The sequence below is a fragment of the Balaenoptera physalus genome (assembly GCF_965194825.1).
Source record: "Balaenoptera physalus genome assembly, chromosome: 4".
NCBI classification, from domain to species: domain Eukaryota; kingdom Metazoa; phylum Chordata; class Mammalia; order Artiodactyla; family Balaenopteridae; genus Balaenoptera; species Balaenoptera physalus.
This window is the reverse complement of record NC_138891.1, coordinates 33,649,071-33,671,315: the sequence shown is the minus strand read 5'-3', so window position 1 is coordinate 33,671,315 and position 22,245 is coordinate 33,649,071. Positions and strand designations below refer to the sequence as shown.

At 38.3% G+C, this 22,245-nt stretch overlaps 1 protein-coding gene and 2 long non-coding RNA genes across 3 annotated transcripts in view; 1 reads left to right on the top strand and 2 right to left on the bottom strand.

The window, feature by feature from the left end:
* LOC309659756 overlaps positions 1-22,245 on the bottom strand; it is a 198,008-nt gene that overhangs the window by 9,442 nt on the left and 166,321 nt on the right. The gene's annotated exons all lie outside the window — the stretch shown is intronic.
* Positions 6,941-20,706, top strand: LOC309659738. The gene is made up of 3 exons (XR_014262928.1): positions 6,941-7,160; positions 7,517-16,734; positions 20,618-20,706. It is a non-coding gene; the product is annotated as an uncharacterized lncRNA (long non-coding RNA).
* The window catches only part of SUCNR1 (succinate receptor 1), a gene marked incomplete at its 3' end in the record, with an annotated part of 35,469 nt that continues 33,268 nt past the window's right edge, over positions 20,045-22,245 (bottom strand). The window contains 1 exon segment of the mRNA XM_082459627.1: positions 20,045-20,998. Coding sequence (XP_082315753.1) covers positions 20,045-20,998 — 954 coding nt within the window.

The following is a 22,245-nucleotide window of genomic DNA, read 5'->3' as shown; positions in this document are numbered from 1 at the left end:
TACTCCAAGAACTTCCTTTGAGAAAGCAATTGACTGGGTCAGATATTAAACCCCAGTTCTATCTGCTGTGGCCAAGGATATGGGGTTATGGGGGCCTTGCCCATTTAGAAGTTTCTCAGGGAGCAAACTCTCTAATCACAGGGCTTGAGCAGATTTATTAAGGGTGAGTGGGGTACAGAGGAAAGAAATAATTTCATGTCCACTATTTCTCCAAAGTATAATTCTCTAAGGTATAAATATCAAGGATAGGAGAGAAGAACTCAGAAATTGGGATACCTAGAAGAGAGTAGATCCTTAATAATTATACTCTGGTTTTTGTAAATTCTTTACTGGCCTCACTCACTCATCTGACAAGATGAGTAAAAGTAGTGGAAGCACCCTGATTAGAGTTTTTAAAGAGATAGGAAAGAAAATGGATAAATGGAAGTTTCTTACAGTAGTTAACGTTTGCATAGCCAGTTACAAAACTTAGCCTGCTACTAAGTGAAAGATTTTATTTCAGATTTTAAAGATCAATATGAAACAGACAAGTAAACCATGATATTTTGTGGCAGTTTTCATGTTGTCTTATAATTACAACTCAAGTCTCAAAGCTAAAGTAAATAGATACATATCATCTCCACAATTTAAAGATCAACACTAGATTTACTCCTGCCTAACTCAGTGAAAGCTGGCAAAACCAGTCTTCTCCCAGTCTTTATAGATAAAGCACTAGACTGGTTTCTCACTGAGTCTGAATGCTCTTCCTCTGGGGTCCATGAAATAACTCTACACCTTTTCAATAAGTTTCTCAATTTTGCCTAAGGTACTTTATGTGAATCTCTGTTACTTGCAACCAAATGACCCCAGACTAAAATATGAAGTACTGTGGTCTTAAGTAGCTCGTCAGACAACCACACCATTTTCCTTTTCTAGTCAGTACCTAATGGAAGTAACTAAGGAACACCTGGGGTAACGAGACCAACCTCTGCAAGTTATGGAAGGACTTCTTAAGGTCAAAATGTGGGGAAAACAGAAGGTTCAGGTGATAACTCAGTCATCCTGACAGCAAATAAAATAAAAACTGTAGGGCTTCCCTGGTGGCGCAGTGGTTGAGAATCTGCCTGCCAATGCAGGGGACACGGGTTCGAGCCCTGGTCTGGGAAGATCCCACATGCCGCGGAGCAGCTGGGCCCATGAGCCATGATTACTGAGCCTGCGCGTCTAGAGCCTGTGCTTCGCAACAAGAGAGGCCGCGATAATGAGAGGCCCGCGCACCGCGATGAGGAGTGGCCCCCGCTCGCCACAACTGGAGAAAGCCCTCGCACAGAAACGAAGACCCAACACAGCCATAAATAAATAAATAGTCAACTCAGCTACAGAGGGGAGCAGGCACACTTGAAAGACGTGGGTAATATGAGAGGTATGTCTCACATTTGTCCCCGGCAAAGCCCTTTAACAATTCCCAGGAGATAATAATAGAATCCGGGTAATAAAATAAAGTCTAACCTTTCTTTTTCTTTTCCTTTGTGCCTCCTTTGGTTTCACTTGCTCATAGGGTGCTGCGCAGAGCCCTCGCCCCCCCGGGACTTCATGCCAGAGTTCCTAGTGCGAAAGGGCTGCGCCTGACACTTCAGCTCATTAGGCCGTCAACCTGTGGGCAGAAGCGCTGCACACGACATTCAATGTAAGACGGTGGCAGCGCGCCTATGAGCAGAGACGCTGCGCCCCGCACTGCAATCTGGAGCGTGAGTTGCGCAGGCGCGCACCCGCCTGGCGCGAGCCCCACCCCTTCCCCCTGCTGACGAGGTCCCTGTGAAGCAGCCCTGCGCACAGCCGGTCCGGGAGGGCGTGGACTCTGTAGCTCCAGCTCGCGTCTCTCCATTCTTTGATCAAAGAATAAAGCTTTCCTTTGCTTCTGAGCCGAACTTACCTTCGTTCTATTGACGCAGGAGGACCCTTGTTGGGGACGACTCGGAAGGGTTGGTAACAATTCCTATCACGTATTACTGCTCTTATATACCTTATAGCCCGTATGCCATTTTACACGTATTATCTTCCTTATGAGACTATGAAGCTCTGAGGACATAAGTTCCTAATTCATCTTCATATTTTCCCATCAACCAGCATGGTTGCCAAGGATGCTGTTAAACATCCTACAATGCCTAGAACGGCTCCATTCTCCACCCTCCACAATAAGGAATTACCTGCTCCAACATGTCAATAGTACCAAGGTTGAAAAATACTAAACTAGAGTTTCCTCTGATCAAAGACTTTCTCTTGATGACTGGAGCAGAAAGAACACCTTTGGGCTTCAGTTACTAATACCAACATCTGGTGCCAGAGGTACTTTTTGCCCCACTATAGCAATTCTCCCCTTATTTCTTTTGATAATAGAACATCTTGAGTTTTAGCTGGACCCTTGACTACCAACTAGAGACTACAGCTCTCATCCTCTCTTGCAGGCAAGCTTGAGGATGGGACTAAATTCTTGCCAATGAAAAGGAATGGAAATGATGCATGCCTTGTGTCCTTAAAAAGGAAGATTTTTGCACTCTTCGTTCTTTCCTTCCTGTAAATTATAACATGGATGTGGAGGGTATGAATGACATTTGTCCATGTGGATACAGATAAAATTACAGGAAAGGAATTCCCTGATGGTCCAGTGGCTAGGACTTGGCGCTATCACTGACACGGCCCATGGCCCGGGTTCAATCCCTGGTCGGGGAACTAAGATCCCACAAGCCCTGCTGGTGCAGCCAAAAAAAAACCAAAAAAAAAAAACCCAAAAAACCTTACATGGAATGCAGAGTGATGCAGAGAGATGGGATAAAAGAAACCTGGTCTCACGGAGCAAAGTCACCTACCTAGTTTGTCCTGCCTGTTTCCTGCTGGCCAGTCACATAAGAAGAAAGTAAATTACTTTTTGCTTCAGACAGCATTGTTTGAACCCTTTGTAATAGCAACTTAGTTTTTGTCCTACCTAGTACAAACCAGATACAGTTTTTAGTGTCTGGATGATGGCTGGGAGTAAGTAACACTATAGGAGATAGACAGCCACATGCACAGGTTTAGAATGCTGTAGACAGGACCGGTTAAAACTGATAAATACATGATGTTGGCAGACAGAAGGAAATAGACTACATCTCAAAAGAGACCATATTATTTGCATGCAGTGGTCTTTGTAGCAGTCAGCTAACTCATGGATCATACAAACTGAAACGTGGTAGGAGTTGAGGTTAGTGTGATTTTTAAGTTGAAGGATTTAGAATGTGCATTGATTTTTTCCCCCCTGCATTGATATTGCTTTTAATTTCTTTGTTTATAAGCTTTAGAGGTGTTATTAGGATATACAGCCATCTAGTAGAAAAAAACTTCCCAGTTTCCTGGAACAATGTTCTATAAGAAGGAGATGGGCATTTAACTCTTATTGTAAACATTAGCGATCTTAGGAATAATGCAAATGTCTTATTTAGTAATTTGAGGAAAAGGTGGGGAGTAGATAGAACTAAAGATTAAAACTAACACTTTTTAGCTACCAATTGCCTGATACTCTGCTTTATTCCTCTTGTTGTGGGATATGATTTAGGGAAAATGATCATTGTTTTTTTCCTCCTACATGTTCTGGTTGCTACCCTGATTTCTACCTGTCAAATGAGCAGCTTTCACCCTCTCAGGGGAGGATATGTGTAGCTGAGAAGGGAAAAGAGATATGTTAAAACTCCTCTGAGCCAGGCATTTTGAAATCCAAGCCTTTTATGAGCCAAGCTTTTTGAGATCACAAAGGATTTCTGAGCTACAAAAGGCTAAGCCTCTGGAGAATGTTAAACATGGAGTCTTGAGGATAAAGTTGGGGGCGGGGGAGGGGAGCTTGCTAAGATAAGAATATTTTCCCACACGAAAGGAGATGAAGTTTAATAAGTGAGTGGGAAGAGTGTTATCTGAGGGGAAGGAGCTAGAGTTTGCAAACCAGGGTGACTGAGACAGTATGTTGAGCCCTACTCTCGGCCTAACCAAGCTCTGGATGGCGTAAATGCAGACCACAGAGGGATTTGGTAGGAATCTTGGATCAGAGGAGGCGAGTTTTCCATGAAGCCTGAAGGAGTGCAAGCCTCGAAGATAAGTCCTGTTAGTGCACGGGTGTGCGTCTGGGCCCGTGCTGGGGTCTGGGTCTGGGCCTGGGCCCGGGTCAGGGTCTGGGCCTGGGTCCGGGTCTGGGTCTGGGCTTGGGTCTGGGTCTTGGCCTGGGTCTGGGTCTTGGCCAGGGTCAGGTTCTGGGCCTGAGTCTGGGTCTGGGCCTGGGCCTGGGCCCGGGCCTGGATCTGGGTCCGGGTCTGGGTCTGGGACAGGGTCTGGGTGTGGGCCTGGGCCTGGCTCTGGGTCTGGGCCTGGGTCAGGGTCTGGGCCTGGGTCTGGGTCTGGGTCTGGGACCGGGTCTGGGCCTGGGTCAGGGTCTGGGTCTGGGTCTGAGTTTGGGTCTGGGTCTAGGTCCCTAAGCCTGGGTCTGGGACTGGGTCTTAGGCTGGACTTGGGGCTGAAAGAGGCTGGAACTGGGACTGGGACCAGAGATGGGGCTGGAACAAGGCCTAACCCTGGGTCTGGGTTTGGGATTGTGCCTCGTTCTGCACTAGATCTGGGCATAGATTTAAGTTGGAGATGGGTCTGGGCCTTGGGCTGGGCTGGCGCTGAAGATAAGTTTCTGTCTATAAGAAGAAGTCAGGGCTGCTGCAGAGCTGCAGAGGCTTTGCTCTTAATTAAGTTAGTAGATATCAGGAGTCCTATCTAGACTTGCTCTGATAAGGTCACTAAACTGTCAGTGACCAAGAGTTTCCTACCAGCAAAGCCATTAACCCCTTTCTCACTCAGACTTTCCTTTAAATCCAGAAATCCTGATATCTGAATTCAAATAAGAGTTCATCAAGAGAAGAACAAAAGTGAAAATATAGCTTTAGTTATGGCAGAGTCTTAACAATTAGTTTGCAGTTAGAAGACATTTACATTTTTTAGCTCTTTTAAATCTTCAACAATTTTCATTTATTCATATTTTATGTTTTAAAGTAATTATATTTTAATCAAACATGTTACCTTTGGTTGTTATTTATATTGGTTTTTGGAATTATTATTATTATTATAAGTATTACTGAAACTTTCATTTCTAAACTTCTGTGTATCTATGATTTTATAAAAATGGGTTATGGATTATAATTATCCATGTTGGAGATGGTACAGCATGCCTTGAGAATAACTCTTTCAATTCCAGCTCTGCCTTTATCTTGACTTTGAACGTGTCGGTTACTCTTAGAACCTCACTTTTGACATAACAACCTTGCCTCGTAGGATCGTGAGCGGTCCATCGGCTAGTAAAAACAACATACAGAATAGACAAGCCATACTCCGTAATATCCATTCCCTTCATAGGCGTCACCCTGCACCTGGCCTCACTATCAGAATCCTTCTCCTGGGGAACACAAGCTACTTTGGGCAACTCAGTCTTTTGAGTCCCGCAAAAGTGGTTGTGAATAACCTAGATTGTAAAATTCCCACACTAAGTTGCTAAAGTGTAAGTTACTATCCCACTTTGGACTCAGTTTGCTTCTGCTGTTTTGATCTTAGTAAGAGAAAACAACCATTATGAGTTTCCATGATGTCTGGCACTTAGAACTCATTTACTCACTTAATTTTCACAATGACCTGCAAAGGTGTGTTATTGTCCCTATTTAATGTGAGGAATATGAGCCTGAGAAAGACTTAATCACTTGCCCCTAGCTATGTAGGTATACCTGACTGAGTCAGAATTTGAAATAAATACCTTCTGACCCTGCATAGGAAGCCCCAGACCTATCCCTGCTCTCTGATTACTGGGGCACTTACAGAGGTGATAGTGCTCCCTGACTCATAGTCAAGTGCTTGCCTTTGGTTTCTGACCTTTCCTAGGTTCCTCTGACCCTCAGCTTTCCTTCAATATTGTGACTTAGCTTCTTCTGTCTTGAATCTGAGCCCCATGTCTATGATTCACTGTTAGGTATTCTCTTGGTGGGGTACCTAAAGGTAGAGTTTTTAATGTATGTAAACAATTGATTTGGTTTGGACTTATGTAATGATGTAGAAATTAAGACGTATGATATAAAAACTAAGAAAAAGAAATACAGCAACTCTTGATTTTCACAAGAGGGTGTGTGTGTGTGTGTGTGTGTGTGTGTGTGTGTGTTATTTAAGATAAATTACAAATTCTGGGGCAAGTTTTTATCCCCATCTAGTATAATACACTACTGCCTACACCGGTCTGTTTTTAAAGAATGCAAATTAATTTTAATATTGGAATAAGGCACTTTAAAGGAAGGAAAATCTGTTGTTAAAACATCATATAATTCAGATTTCATTTGTATTCCACTTTGAATAGAATTGCCTGTGGCGTTACTTCATCTAGGAGCACAGATGGCAGAAATATGTTTATATATTCACATTTTTTATATTCCTTATCAATTTCATTCATAATCTTTGGCACTGTCAACTGACACAGTTTTATTCATTGAGATTCTAAGATATGTGTAGAAGTACCTGTTTAATTGCTCTGAATACAAGTCCAGGAAATTCAGGGTCATGAGGAAATCATTAGTCATGACCTTGAAGAGTTAATGTAGCAAAGAAAATCAGGAAGAAAGATTTTGTTGACAACCGATTATTACTCAACATCAGTTTTTGGCAAAAGACAAAAATATTAAAAGGTAAAACAGAAAGCCTTATCAGCGCTGTTCCTTATTAATGTGCTTAGCATGGCTGACACAGGGGTGATGGTTGTGTTGGCCACCAGTCTCTGTAAGGAATCATCAGTACCTTGGTCTCTGGAATTACCCTAGGAAAGAAATGAGAACTCTATTTTCTTTTACTGTTTTTCATGAATTGCAACATCAGGATAGTGGACCTTTAAATTAACTTGACTAACCATTGGCTATTCAAAACAGATTGCTAAAGGTTGATGAAAAGGAAAAATGGGTGGAGAGATTTAACAAATATCCTCAAGTCTTAAGATAGCAGTGAAAAGGAATTCTGTAGTCAGAGCCAGATTTATATACAATAAATTGTCTAAATGCTAACCTGCTATAAATTCTATGGTCTTAGGAAAATATAATAAGAAATTAACTCATGCCTAAAATCTCACACCATCTTTGTTTTCCTTTCAGGTTAGAGTTTTTTTTTTTTTTTTTTTTTTTTTTTTTTTTTTTTAATAAAGTCTCTTTATTCTTTTTTTTTTTAATTAATTAATTAATTTATGGTTGTGTTGGGTCTTCGTTTCTGTGCGAGGGCTTCCTCTAGTTGTGGCAAGTGGGGTCCACTCTTCATCGCGGTGCGCGGGCCTCTCACCATCGCGGCCTCTCTTGTTGGGGAGCACAGGCTCCAGACGCGCAGGCTCAGCAATTGTGGCTCACGGGCCTAGTCGCTCCACGGCATGTGGGATCTTCCCAGACCAGGGCTCGAACCCGTGTCCCCTGCATTGGCAGGCAGATTCTCAACCACTGCGCCACCAGGGAAGCCCCAGGTTAGAGTTTTGAACTCTAATTAATGTGAATAACTCTCCCTGAGAGGTAATGTCACCCAGTAATTGGTACAGAGTTGCTTAAAAGAGAACCAAAGGAGGGTGGTGTGAGTGATCCCATGAGGCAGAGTCACTGCTCAAGCTCATACGTGCTGATTTTCTTGGGGGTTGCCAGTTCATTACACCAGCGTGAATGAACATCTGAAGCAGGTTTTCCTAGGAGAGAGAAAACAAAGTATAGTTGGACAACACCAAAAGAAAATAATGACATGGGGCAGGTAGACCACAGCTGCCCAAAATTATATGGAGAGCACAGTATTTAAGGTTAGGGATTTTGGAATTATGCATGCCTGGGCTCAAATCCTTCATCCACCAGCCATTTGTGGAGACAAAATACATAACCATGCTATGAAATAGACTCCTCAGCTGTATCTGCTAGGGTTGTGGATAAGATTAAAGAAGAAAATGAGTATCATGACTTAGCTCCATAAACAGAAAATATTTGGCCCTTGGTAGCTAATATTAATTCTTTTATTATCATCATCACCTCCAGTGCATGGCAGGAGTATGGATTCTGGAGTCAGACTATTAAGGTTCCAATCCTTTCTTCATCAGTTACTAACTCAGTAACCCTTGGCAGGATATTTACCCTTGATGTGCCTTAGTGTCCTCATCTGTATAATGAAGATAATAATACCTATCTTATGAGTTTCTTAAGAGGAATCAATGATTTAATACATGTGGACAATTGAACCACTAGATCCTGTAAATAGTAAGCACTCGGTTAGTTTATAGTCCATCTGTATAATTTTAAATGGTGTAGAGGAACTCTGAATAGGAGATGAGTGGCAATTTGAACATAAAATAGGGTACTTTTAACTTTTTAGGAGAGTGATTTTTTTTTTTTGTATGACTGTCCAAACTAACCTCAGGTGCCTGAAGGTTAGGATTAATTTTTTTTTCTAGGACTCCGTTATGCTTGGAGCAGTACCTCCAGTCATAGAATCTCCAAGCAGGAGGAAACCCAGTGGTTTTTCTGGCCGATGTAAGACATGCACACTCTCTATAGTACCTCCAACAAAACAGGGCATAGCCAATGAAGGTGAACATATTACTTTTCAAGGCAGCCAATTTTCAGACAGTCATAGGAAGGAAAGTTGGTTCTTGTCTGGAACTGAATCTCAGTTCCCTTCTAACCACTGGACAAGTCCAGCCCTAGAAAGCACCACAGACTAAATATAGTTTCTCTTCCTTATGAAAATTATTCAAATATTTGTGAATAGCATCCATGTCTATTCCTCTCCCCCGTGTCAGGCTGAGTTTCCCTTTTCTTGAAGCTAAGTTCCTTCCACTGTTGCTTGTATAAGAACAGCATGGAATCCTCTGGAGTCATATTGGGTGGACATCAAATTTCCATGTGCTTAACCTGGGCAGTTTATTAGATCCCTCTTTAATGCCTTATAGAGATGGAAGTGGTAATACCTAACTTAAAAATTGCATTAGGGATTAAATGTGTGAGTGTATGCATAACACTAGACACAACATAGGTGCTCAATGATAACAATAACTACACTGATAATTATTGTTTTACATAGAATGTTTCTCCTGCTATTCTTGGCCTTCTTTGATGAAAGTGTTCAATGTGTCAACATGTGAAGAAAGAAAAATAATTACTTTCATTTTTCATACTGTTCCTAGGTGTGATTTAATCTTAGATTTTAAGACTAAAATGTCATAGAGACATTTGAAATCACTTCTAATTAATAAATTTTGTGAAAGTTGCAGAGTGCTTATTATGTGTCATTCACTGTGTTAAGTGCATTAGGTGCATCATGCACTGTCTCCATTACAATAATTCAATGGGGCAAAAGGCCTTTATTTGTTTGTTTGTTTGTTTATTTATTTATTTTTTGGCTGCGTTGAGTCTTTGTTGCTGCACACGGGCTTTCTCTAGCTGTGGTGAGCAGGGGCTACTCTTCATTGCGGTGCGCAGGCTTCTCATTGCGGTGGCTTCTCTTGTTGCAGAGCACAGGCTCTAGGCATGGGGGCTCTGATGCTCCGTAGCATGTGGGATCTTCCCAGGTCAGGGATCAAACCTCTGTCCCCTCTGCATTGTCAGGTGGATTCTTAACCACTGCGTCATCAGGGAAGTGCCCAAAAGACCATTATTTTCCTCATTCTGTAGAAAAGCAAACTGAGATTTAGTGATACTAAGAAACTTGTGCAAATTCACATAGCTGTTAAGTAGCAAAACTAAGATTATTATCCAAGTCTCTCTGATATAGCATATAGCACAAGGGGTCCACAGTCAGGTGTGGGGTTGCTGGAACAATTCATAGTCCTATGAATTTTTTTAAAAAATTAATCAACTGAAGCTGTCTTCTAGGATAAAGTCCTACCCTGATGGGAAACTTCTGGACATCGAATCCAAATTGAGGACAGTGTCAATGGGAATAAAGGAAAGAGAAGATTCCTTATAAAAGGAATGGGTGGGTCGGAGGGCAAAGCCAGGAGATCTCAGGAAGTATATGACAATTTTAAAATTTACGTTACAAAAAAACAGGGAAGAATATGCTCTAGAGCTGGGGTGCTGGAAGAGCTGGAGGGTCCAAAATGGCTCCATTCACATAGTTGCTTGCCATTTGCAGGGGCCTTAGCTGAGACTCTCAGCAGAGGTCTTGACCTTCTCCAGATGGGTCTATCATCAAGGCTTCTTGAACTTCCTCAAGCCTTATGGCTGAGTTACAAGAAGAAAGCAGAAAGCAGAAGCTGTCAGTTCTCTTAAGTCCGGGGCTCAGAATTTTCAGGAAATCACCTTTGCTGGTCAAAGCATCACACGACCAACCCAGATTCAGGGTGTGGGGAAATAAATTCCACCTCTCAAGAGGAGAGTACCACATTTGTCAAGTAAGAAAAGAACTGATGGAGACCATCTTTGGAGACTATTTACCATATATGCTTATACTAAAATGCAAAGAATGAACCTAAAAGTGTATCCAGTTGTTGATATAACTACGCTGAGAGAAACTATTCCAAAACTGACGTTAAAATGTAGTAATAGATTATACATCTTTAGTAGGTATATTTTAAGGACAAAAATAACAAAGTAAAATATATATCTTAAAATGATTTTAGAAATCATACTATTTGTGGTAGTGTTGATATTGACAATCTGGGACTTGTGTATAAGCTGGAAAAAAAGAAAATTATATGATATTTAAGTTTATCATTATGTTATTAAGAATCAGGATTCATGGCATGGGAGAAAGAAGACAGTATAAACTCATGATGTATTTTATCTTAAACATTTTTTCTTATATTTTACCTTAAAAATATTGTCCACTGAAAATTTCTGGAAAAATAAGCAACCTAGAAGAAATACACAATTAGCACTCAATTGAAATATTATGTCTCACTAAAAAGAATGAGAGTTCCTTGGGAAAATGGCTGATTCTAGTGGTACGAAATGTGCAAGATGGGCATACCAAATAGCAAGGAAACTATCAAAGACATAAAAAAAATCATACCAGGACTTCCCTGGTGGTCCAGTGGTTAGGACTTCACCTTCAAATGCAGGGGGTGCAGGTTCGATCCCTGGTTGAGGAGCTAAGATCCCACATGCCTCGTGGCCAAAAAATCAAAACATAAAACAGAAGCAATGTGGTAACAAATTCAATAAAGACTTCAAAAAAATGGTCCACATCAAAAACAAAAAATCTTAAAAAAAAAAAAATCATACCAAAAGTACTCAGGAGCCCACTTGAGGAATTTCTCAGTGGCCAAATAAGGGATAATTTGGCCATAAACAAGGATATAACTATAATAAATTTAAACATATCACATAGTTTAAATCTATGAGTTCCTAATAATAGTTAAAAAAAAAGCTTATAGCTCAATATTGGAGGATGCTAGGAAACCAGCTTATTATCTTTAAAACTGGTAAATAAAGGAAAAGAACAAGCATTTATCCTTTCTCTTCTATATGTATTTGGCTACTCCTGGGTAACCATATAGTAGATGTGTAATGCACCTCTTTATAGAAGTATTGTAGTTAATAAGTAAAGAAAGAATATTAGACTTAGATATCACCATATTTCAATTCTCCAAAGAATTAGTGAATGTATTCATTCATAGTCAGTGGCCTCTATCATCACAGTATAGAGAGAACCAGACCTCTTGATGAAAGAACAAAACAGCATTTATGAAGTAGTCTTGCAAAAGCATCCAAGTAAAAAGTGAGCAGCAAACTGATTAAGCCTCCAGATTGAAAATCCAATTTATAAGAAACTCAGTAATCAGAGAAACACGTTAAATGGCAGTCACAAGGATGTAGTTGGCAAGATGCAGACCACAGGAAAATCTACAGAATGAGCAACATAATTTATTCAACAAATAAATTATAATAAAATAAAAGATACAGAGAAGATGCCTACCCATTTTAGAGACATTAATCAATTACAATGTGTAATTTTAGTTTTAAAAGTAAAAAAATTTGTTTTACACACATACACTATATTATATATATATACACATATGTGTGTGTGTATATATATGTGTGTGTATACACACATATACACATTATACACTTACTGTGTATATGTATACATTATACACTTTATGATATATATCACATTTTCTGACAGAATTGGAAATTTTAAAACTGGATATTTGATATTCAATGATAGTAAAAAAAAATACTGTTAATAATTGTAGATGCAATAATTGCATCAAAATCTCAAATCTCAACACATATTTCTTTCTCTTTCCCCAATATTTGTGCATTGTCTGGGCAGTTCTGCCTCACAAGTCTATGGGCTTGTGTTCAAATGTGTTCCATGAGTCTCTCAGTCTCCCTAGATCTCATGTTCTTTTAAAGACAGATGACAGGAGCACAGAGGTCAGACTTAATCACACAGCACTATGCAGTCTTTGCTGGTGTCATGAGCACTAACATTTCAAGCTATTTTCATGGCCAAGTTCAACATCTACAGGTGAAGACACAAACTCTGTCCACAGAGATGGAACTGTAAAGCCACATGGTAAAGGTCATAAATGGGTAATTCTATAATAAAGTAGAAGTGAAAACATGAGATCAGCAACCCATTCTATGATATACTTATAACTATTTTAAAAATAAGTTTTAATCTTTTAGAGATAAATATTAACATTTATGGATTAAATGATATGATGCCTGGCATTTACTTCAATATGATAAAGGTGAGGGTTCTTATAAAACAAGGTCTTCCATAACTTGATAAATATTGTAGCTATGTGACAGGAACATTGGGAGTTCATTTTACTATTGTTTTTGTTCCAACATAAAGAGTTAAAAATTTCAGAATAATTAAAAAGCAAATACTCGATGTCTTTCATCATTATTTGTAGACCATAGAATCATGAACAAATATTTGCTAAGCATTCTTAGGTATATAAATAGTTTTAAGTACCATCTTACGGAAGTAGGATTTCTTAAAAATGGAGTAATTCTGAATTGTGAAAGGCCAGATAACAAACCAAGTATGTTCTTTCTGAAAAACTTTTGAGTAATACATGCTAAAAGTATAAATGACTGATGTTTCCCAAGAAAACCATTTCAATTCTATAAACAAGATATATCTACAATCATCTATTTAGTGATTATTCAGTGATTCAGCAAAATGAATGATCATTTGTCTTTTCAACATATCACAGTTACTGGATGGAATAAAAAATAAAGTTCTAATCCCCTTTTCTTACCCATACTCTACATAACCAAATTACTGCCAAATTTACAAACTTTTATTCTGTTTCCAAGATCATCCTAACACTTCCCACTTTTGCTTAATGATATGATGTTATTGAGGTTATTTAGCTCTTCATTTTATTTATCTAGATTTCTAGACATAACTTATACTTGAAGGTTACATAAGCCCTTTAGGTATCATTTTATCAGCTTCATCTTCATTACTCTACAAAAGCTCACTATACCTTCCAAACATGTGAAAAAAACAGAGATGAAAAAAATTTTTTAAGTGCTTTTCCTAATTACTAGGCAAACATTTAGAACTGAATAATGCTTTTCTTAATTAATAGGCAAACATTTAGAACTGATATTTCTTCCCAACTCATTGAGTCTGTATCATAAGTCCTTAAACAACAATAAAAGCAATCATAAAATAGTGCAATGTTCTAACAAATTAAAATATTTACTCAGAAGTACTTTGTGCAGTAGAAATTATTTAAGTAATGCTGATTTGAAAATAAATTAGATTTTTGACTCTTACTTGATTCCATATGTGATTTGAGTATGAAAAGTTTATACTATTGATAACTGAACACAGGTTTGGTGATATTTACAAACTGTAACTGACTTAACAGGAGTGTACTGGAACCGAATTTGAAAACAACAGTCAGGGCACTCCACAACTCCTTTTCAAATCACCTAGCAGGGATTGGGAAGAAAATATTTCAAACAGATGCCTATGATTCATTCTCTCCTCTTCTGGTAAGTGGAGAGTCACCTAGGAAAGAAAAAGGCTAGCGACGTCCTGGTCTAATTTTGTAAATGTGGTGATTGGGCCTCCTGGCAAATAGACTAATGCTATTCATAAGAGAGTGCTTATCTATGGAATATTTTTTAGCAGAATTCCTATGGTTTAGGATTGACATATTGATGAATAAAGCTAGAATCTGGCTTTATGAAGCATGGCTTCCTGTGAAATGTAACATATGCTGTAACTATCTAGGACATACAACATCTATGTATGGCAATCTAAAGTGCCTTGCAAACTTTCTTAGATATCTCATCCATTACTTTGGGTCACAGGGCTTTTCCATTGGGAGAAGGAAGGACCTGGGGAGGTGCTCTCAATGTTCCAGAGCATTCCCTGCTTTGCTTATGCCCCTTGCCTGCCCACAACCTTGAAAATATTAGTAAACCTTGGTACTGGGTATGGTCTTTTATTTATTTATTTTATTTTATTGCTTTATTTGTGTCAGACTGATTTAACAATATTTTAAAACATTTAAACGCTGTCTAAATTAAATCATGGGGTTTCCCAGTAACTGTTTTGAACTATGTGACTCAGAAATAGAGTAATGGGTACTAAAGCTCTGGGTAGTTAGTTACAAGACCAAAACAAAATTCCTCCTTTTTGTAAGTAATTATAAACAATAATTAGTAAAAAGATTAGAAACTATTTCTAAGCAATATAAATTTTACTGATAATTGCACCTAGACTAATAAATCAAAAAATTATGTGTGTTGCATACTGGATATTTTATCTGTGATCTCTATAAAGGAAACCATAGTTACAAAATGAGGTTGCTTGCTATAATTGATACTGGGGTAGATATTTCTATACTGTTGCATTAACATTTTGAGGCTGCACACTGGAGGTTCTCTGAGAATGAACAGACATTCAAAGCAATTCCTTTACCTCAGAAGGGGCACGAAATTTTTCACAAATTAAAAAAAAGTATTTTGAGAGATTTGCAGGTAATGTTGATCTCAATCCTCTTTTTATGTATCTTGAGAAACATTGCTATAAACAGATAAAGTGTGACACTCTATCTCATTGATTTAATTATTTGATACCATAATTAATATACCAATATTTCTAAAATATGTCTCTTTATTGACAGGGTATCTATAAAATCTTGAAATAAGATTTGAAGGTAAAATCAAATTTCCCTGTAGAGGTGGCACAGGAATCAATTTAAGCTCAGAGATAAGACATAAATCAATGAAATTTTCTGGAGGGAAAGAGTGAAAAAGAGCAGGGAGCTGAGAAGACCAATATTTAAGAAAGAGGAGGCTGGGATAAGAGTGACAGAGCTGGTAGAGCAGTGAAAGAAAGAGAGCAGGACAAAGTAAGTATGTCAAATTAATGATTTAACTGTTTAGTAAATTTTATTTTCTGTCTTTGTTTAAGCCTCCCTAAAATAACCCTTTTGGGAAAAGTCCTAGTTGGAGAACTCTTGAATTGTTCCATGTACACTGCATTGCAAGCTGAACAGCTTTGCATACGTGTATGGTTTCTCTACTTCCAGAAAGACACTACTGACCGTCTCATCTAAAAATGCACACTTAGACAAGAATTGATCCCTCATGGGGTTTGCCTGCAAATGTCTACCTTCCAGGCATATGCCTTTATGCCTCAGCTCCCCCTTCTGTTGCCCTCCCCACACCCACCCCCCTCCACATGGCAGCCCTCAGCAGGAGTGGTGTCACCTCCAAATCATTCCCCACCCCAACCTACTGTGACAGAATGATTCCATGCACTTTTAGCAATTTGGGCACATCTCTATTTTTGCCCTGTACTTACTCCTGTCTGTTTACGTGTCTGTTTTCCTTATAAGACCAGGAGCTAATTGAAGGCAAGAAATATTTGTTATTCATAGCTTAACCAATGACAAAATTTCTGGCAAACACTGGAAATATTTGTTGAATAAGTATTTTTTTATACAAGTGGCAAGCTGCCACATGATTCTACCTGTTTACATAATACATAATATGATTTTTATTTTTATTTTAAATGTGTTTAGAATCCAAGGCACATCTCAGTTTAAGTCTCATCAGTCTCCTGGTATAGACAAAGTTTAATGAGAAAATGTCTCATAGGAACTAAGTGATTGCGTGATTGATGTCATGAGTTTACTTTCCTGTTACATGTATTAAATATGTATATATTTATCTCTCTATATAGAAAATTTGTATATGTATGAGAAGACTTTCTCCAGGTCCACCGATTTGGGAGTGCAAATAGAATCATAAAATAATAATGCTTTTTCTTGATTGCGCTCCATCTACTCAGTATGTCTAAAATCCTGCCCGGGTATGTATTTTTGTAAGGCCCCTGGAATATGTCTCATTTATACTCATAAATATGCTCATGTTTCCTTCTCCTCTTCTGTTGCAGATTCTTTTTCATGGCATCCTGCTTGGATTGCTGAACCCAAGAGATCTGACTAACCACTGTGCTCTTGATGAGTACTTCCACTTAGATCTGGCATCTGGGAACAACCACTGTCACCAATGGATATTATATCACTCAAGTTTCAAAATAGCATGATATTCCAAGGTTAAGTGTGTGAAGATCTTTCTTTTTAAACAGCTTGTGGCGTGGGTGCAGGTCCTTGTCAGGCAATGCAGGGTTGTTAAAATCCAGAAAGAAACCTGTTGTGTCTATCTGGCATGAGAAAGCAAAGGACAAGTTCAGGATGAACTCAGCATCTGGAAAGTAAGTAGGGGAAGATCCTACAGAAGAGTTTATATACATCTTGTGTATAAACTCTGCTCAAGTCTCTAGCTGACCTCTGAATTATGGATGTGCTGGGTAGATTCTAAACAGCTTAGTTTCTAAGCTGGCTAAAATATCTGAACTGAGATTGCAGAGTTTGGAGTTTGAGTTCAGCCATGAAACAAAATATCAGTACTTTTCAATGGAACATAACAGAACCCAGAGTCTCCACAAGGTATTATCCATAGTGCTCAGAGTATAGTTAAATTTATTAGATGGGAAGAAACAGGAAATTGTCACCCATACTTAAAGAACTTAAAGAGAAAAAGCAATCAATGGAGACCAACTTCAACATGACCCAGATTTGGAACTAGCAGGCACAGATCTTAAGCATCCATTAAAACTATGCTAAAAAGTATAGAGGAAAATATAAGGGACAAGGCAATGGCGGCTGGCACCTGTATTTGTGTATAGACACTCTATCCTTCATATAAAATAGCATTCATTATAAAAGTAGTGATGACAGAAAATAGCTTGACATGCACCCTCAAAAGGAACATTGAATTCAGATTTGTTCTATAAGATATTCATTCATAATGAAGAATTGTTTAAAATGTACCTTGTTGGGTGCTATGAAGACAACAAAAATTCAATTAAAAAATTAGATATGGTTTTTCCATTAGCAGACCTAAGAGTTAACTTGAATCTGAACAACTATAATATAAGGCCAAAAATAATGTGTTTTATAAAAACAGTACTTAAAAGTAGTTTGAAGCCCTAGAGGTAGGCAGATTTATTTCCAGATTTTGGGAGAAGATCTAAAAGTAAGGCTTTAAGATGACATGACAGATAAGATGGACCTTAATAAAGGCTTAGATTTTTTTTATATGCGGGCATGAAAAAACAAGGGTGAGCATCCAGGTGTACCCAGTAAAGAAAGTTCTAAATATAATGAAATGAAGTAGCTATCTTTGGCTGGAGGGTATAAATTGTGACAAAAGCAACGAGAGAGAATGCACAAAGAATAGGTGGGTCCAGATTGAAAAATGCTGGACCAAGTAGTTTAGACATGATTCTGAAGATACTAGGGAGCCAATAAAAGACAAGATACAAAAATCCAACATTATTTCCTTTGAAAACCACAAATGCAGAAAGGATTTCCATTATTTATTGTTTGTGATTGTAATCACCTAGTACAAAATGCAAACGGAATAGCTCATAATTTCAGTGCAGGTCTCTTTAGTCTGTTAAGGATTAAGTTACCACATGACAGATTTGAGCAAAAAAAGAAAAAGATAAATGTGCTATAAAATTACTTAACATTTTGGTTAAAAAATATATGTAAGAGCTTATAGTTTCACAAAATATTTCACTGTACTATTAAAAAGAGTCTACCCCTGCCACTCCTTGGCATAGGTGTGAGGCAAATTGAATTTCATCTTTACAAGTGAAAACCAATGCATAAAATACAAATTGCAATTAAATTATATGTTGCTAAGCTTATCTGCTAATATTTGCAGGTAAGCAAATATTTCTTTCCTAAGACCCTTTCTGCAGGCTTTTCTGATGAAAAAATTCAGAAGATTAACTGTTATCAGGCAGTTATAAAATTACATTGACATTTTAAAAATATTGATAATAAAGACAAAGCATGAAAAAATATTTTAAAGCCTAATGTTAGGTAGGAAAACAAATCCTTTATGGGTAATGTGTTTTTACAATATTTCAATGGGAATATTTTGGGTTTTTGGAATGTCGGAATATAATATTACCAGAGTATCTCAAAACAGGAAGGACAATGGAATTTTATGTCTTTGCTCTCATAAGGCTTATTTTATCCTTCACATTACAGCTAATGGCCTCAAGGAAAAGAGCATGCACATGTGGCCATGCAAACATTTTATTATATCAATAAGTGAGTTATTATGTGATACTTTTTGACTTCAAATAGCTAATGCAGCACTCATTTTTTTCCCCTAAATTTGTTTTGTGGCATGGAATGGTGTCTAAGTAACCCTCCTGAGATAATCTATATGGATATATACATAAATGTTCCATATATTTTGCAAGTTCATATAATGCATTTTGTTTAGGACATTCCTTCCAATGGTCTTAGGTAATGTTCTATGAAAATAAGTCTCATTGAAGATGTGAGTCACTCTCTCAAGATAAAGTTGTCCTTGTAAATGATCCCATTGCTTACAAAAAAAAAAAAAATGTGTGTGGGGAGGTGGAAAAACTGTGATTTTTTTTCCCTCTGAAAGGGAAAATAACCCAACAAATTTTGGTCTTACCATTTCATTTCCTCTTACTTGCTGGTTTTATGATATTAATATATTTTAAAGTTTACTACTTAATCAAGATCAGGAAGGCTAATGAACTTAATATATTTCCATGCACTGACAATCAAATTGTGATCATAAAATGCCAGATGGCACACTCATTATAAAAACAGTGCACCCACTTTTGTTTTGTTTTGTTTTGTCTTGCTTTGGGTTTCCTGGTAGGTGCTTTGTTCTATGACTTTGGAATTTTTGCAGTTATCCTTGGTATCTCTCTCTAGCATTCTCATAAAATCATTTATACCCAAGTCCCCTGAGATCCAAGCTCAAATATATCTCTCTCTTTATTAAACCATCTCATATCACTCTCTTTATTAAACCATCTCTTTCTATTTTATAGGATTCTTTTCATTAAAAACCATACAATAAAAAAGGGCTTAAAATTACAACTTGACCCCAATTCATGATCAATATAAAGAAATATAGGCATCCTTGAACTCGTTATATTGCTTCCTGCTCGTTGTTACTGTTTACTCTAAATATGCTCAAGAGCACTTCTAGCAACAATATTTAATAGCATATGACCAACCTTCTATTATTTGGTTCTCCCACAAAGTTATAGGATTGTATGAATAACATACAGAACGGTGCCAACAAAATTGTTTTTATTACAATCTGACCAGTGATTAAATACAGACAACTTGCTGCTTTATCTATCTCTGTTCCTTTTACACTGATTGAGAAGGTCTTATAACACCTAGAGTTTTGGACTTATGTGCTCCAACATTAGACAGTGCTAGTCCAACTCCTTTTGGTGCTTAGGTCAAGAAACCAATAAGTACTTCCCATCCGCTCCTTTTCACACACCCTGGGTCCAACATGCCTTTAAAACAGGATCAAATCTGTGACCCTCTCTGATTTACGTCTGTGAGTTAAATCAAACTCTAACTGGCCTACAGCTGCTGTGTAAAACAATCTGTTACACAAGCACCTCAGTTTTCCCTGAATGAAAACGTTAGTCCATGAGCTCATCTTCTGAAGGATGTAAGGGACTTGAAGAGGTGTCTCAGTTTATTCATCAACATCTCCCTGAAGTGATCTCCTATAAAGAAATAGAAGACAGGGTTGATGACACTGTTCAGAAAGGCCAACGGCCGAGTCACGATGTACAAGGAGTTGATGGTGGCCTTAGTGCATGGGTTCTGCTTCCAGATCCCCCAGCGTGAAGCAATCCTCACGTTTCGCATGATGTGATAGGGAGTAAAAAGCACGGAGAAGATCACAACTGCCATGATGACTAAGGTGAGAGGCTTCTCAAGGGGCAACGCAGTAGAGAGCTGCCTGCTCCTATGCTTTAGGAAGAGACCAATCTTGAAATAAAAGAAGCACATCACAAAAAGAGGAATGAGGAACCCCAAGAAGGTTAGACACATGCTGTAAATGAGGACGTTACTGGGGTCTCCAGAACTTGCATAATCAGTACAGTTGGTGCCTTTGGAAGCTATAACAGGATTTATAAGAGGAAGTATGGGCAGGAGCTCTAAGGTTACTAAACCCCAAATGGCCAAAGAGATTAAAACAGCAAACTTTTTCTTTTGCAGGAAGTGTTCCCGGAAAGGATACTTCATGAGCAGGTATCGATCGATGCTGATAAAAGTGAGGAAAAGAATGCTGGTGTAGAGGTTAGCATGAAGTACATATCGGTTGCTTATGCAGAGCACATCCCCATATGTCCATTTTCCTTGGGCATAATTTCTCATCAGCATGGGGAGGGTACACAAAAAAGCCAAGTCAGAGATAGAGAGATTAAAGAGATAGATGTTACTGCTGTTCCAGTTCTTCAGGCAGAAGAGGTAGCCGAAAACAACAGCAGTATTCCCAAGGATTCCCACAATAAACTCAAACCCGTAAAAAATGGAAAGGTAGTACTTTTCCAGAGCAGCCTCCACTGCCTGCCAGTTTTCACAAGTTGCATTCCATGCCTAAAGAAGAGAGAGAGAAAATATAAGGATGAATCACTAGACCACGACTGCAGACAAAACTGTGCAGAACATCATCACCACCATCATCATCATCATCATCATCATCATCATCAAATAACACTTAAAAGTTGAACTGCAGAGAGTTGGTTACATTAGTAAGGAGTGCATATGTATACAAACAATCATGTACATATATATCACTAATATATTATTTCAACAAATATTTATTGAGTTCCTTTGAACTATGTGCTAGACGCGGGATGACAGCCATGAGTAAAACAAAGCTCCTCATCTCAAATAATTTATACTCTCTTGGGAAAAATCAGGAAATAAACAAATAAGTGCATATCATGTCATGATAAAGAGTATCAGACATAAAGAAAAGCACACGCAAAGGCCCAGAGGTGGAAACATGCATAGAGGACTTGACAAATGCAAGGAGGCCAAGAGAAAGTGCAGTGAAGTAAGTGAAGAGTCGAATTCAATGTGTGTCTTCAGGATTGACTGTGGTCCCTAGCATATCACAGTTGTTCAACAAATCCTCTGAGTTAAATTTAATTGAACCATAACCTAGAAGAGGAAACAGGGATTCTTATAACTCCAGTCTTGCAATTTTAATAGCTTTGATTATGTTTCCATATTGACAAAGGATTATGCTTGTTGTTTTAAGTTTATAAAACACAACGGCAGTTTTAAAAACTTTTTGCAACAAGACAACATATTTATTGACATGTTATAAGCCCAGCACATCACAAATATTATCTCTAATTTTCAGAAGAATCCATTTAACTCAATCCCCCTTCCATCCTACTAGACATGAGAACAACCTGGGTTGAAGAATTAAATTACTAATCACAGGTCACCATATGCCAGAGCCAGAATTTGACCTGCAGCCTATTGCACCACACACAGTGATCTTTCACTACATACTTCAGGATGCTTGTTATGGGGCGGATTGTGCTCCCCACAAATTCATCTGGTGAGGTCCCAAAGCCCAGTACCTCAGAATTTAACCATATTTGGAGCTGGACCTTAAAAGAAGTAATTAAGGTTACATGAGATCATATATGTTTGTGTCCATATATGATGAGAAAGAGACGGCAGGGATGCACGCACATAGAGGAAAGGCCACGTGAGGACATAGTCAGAAGACAGCCATCCGCAAGCCAAAGAGAGAGGCCTCAAGAGAAACCAAACCTGCCGACACCTTGATCTCGGATTTCTAGCCTCTAGAACTGTGAGAAAAT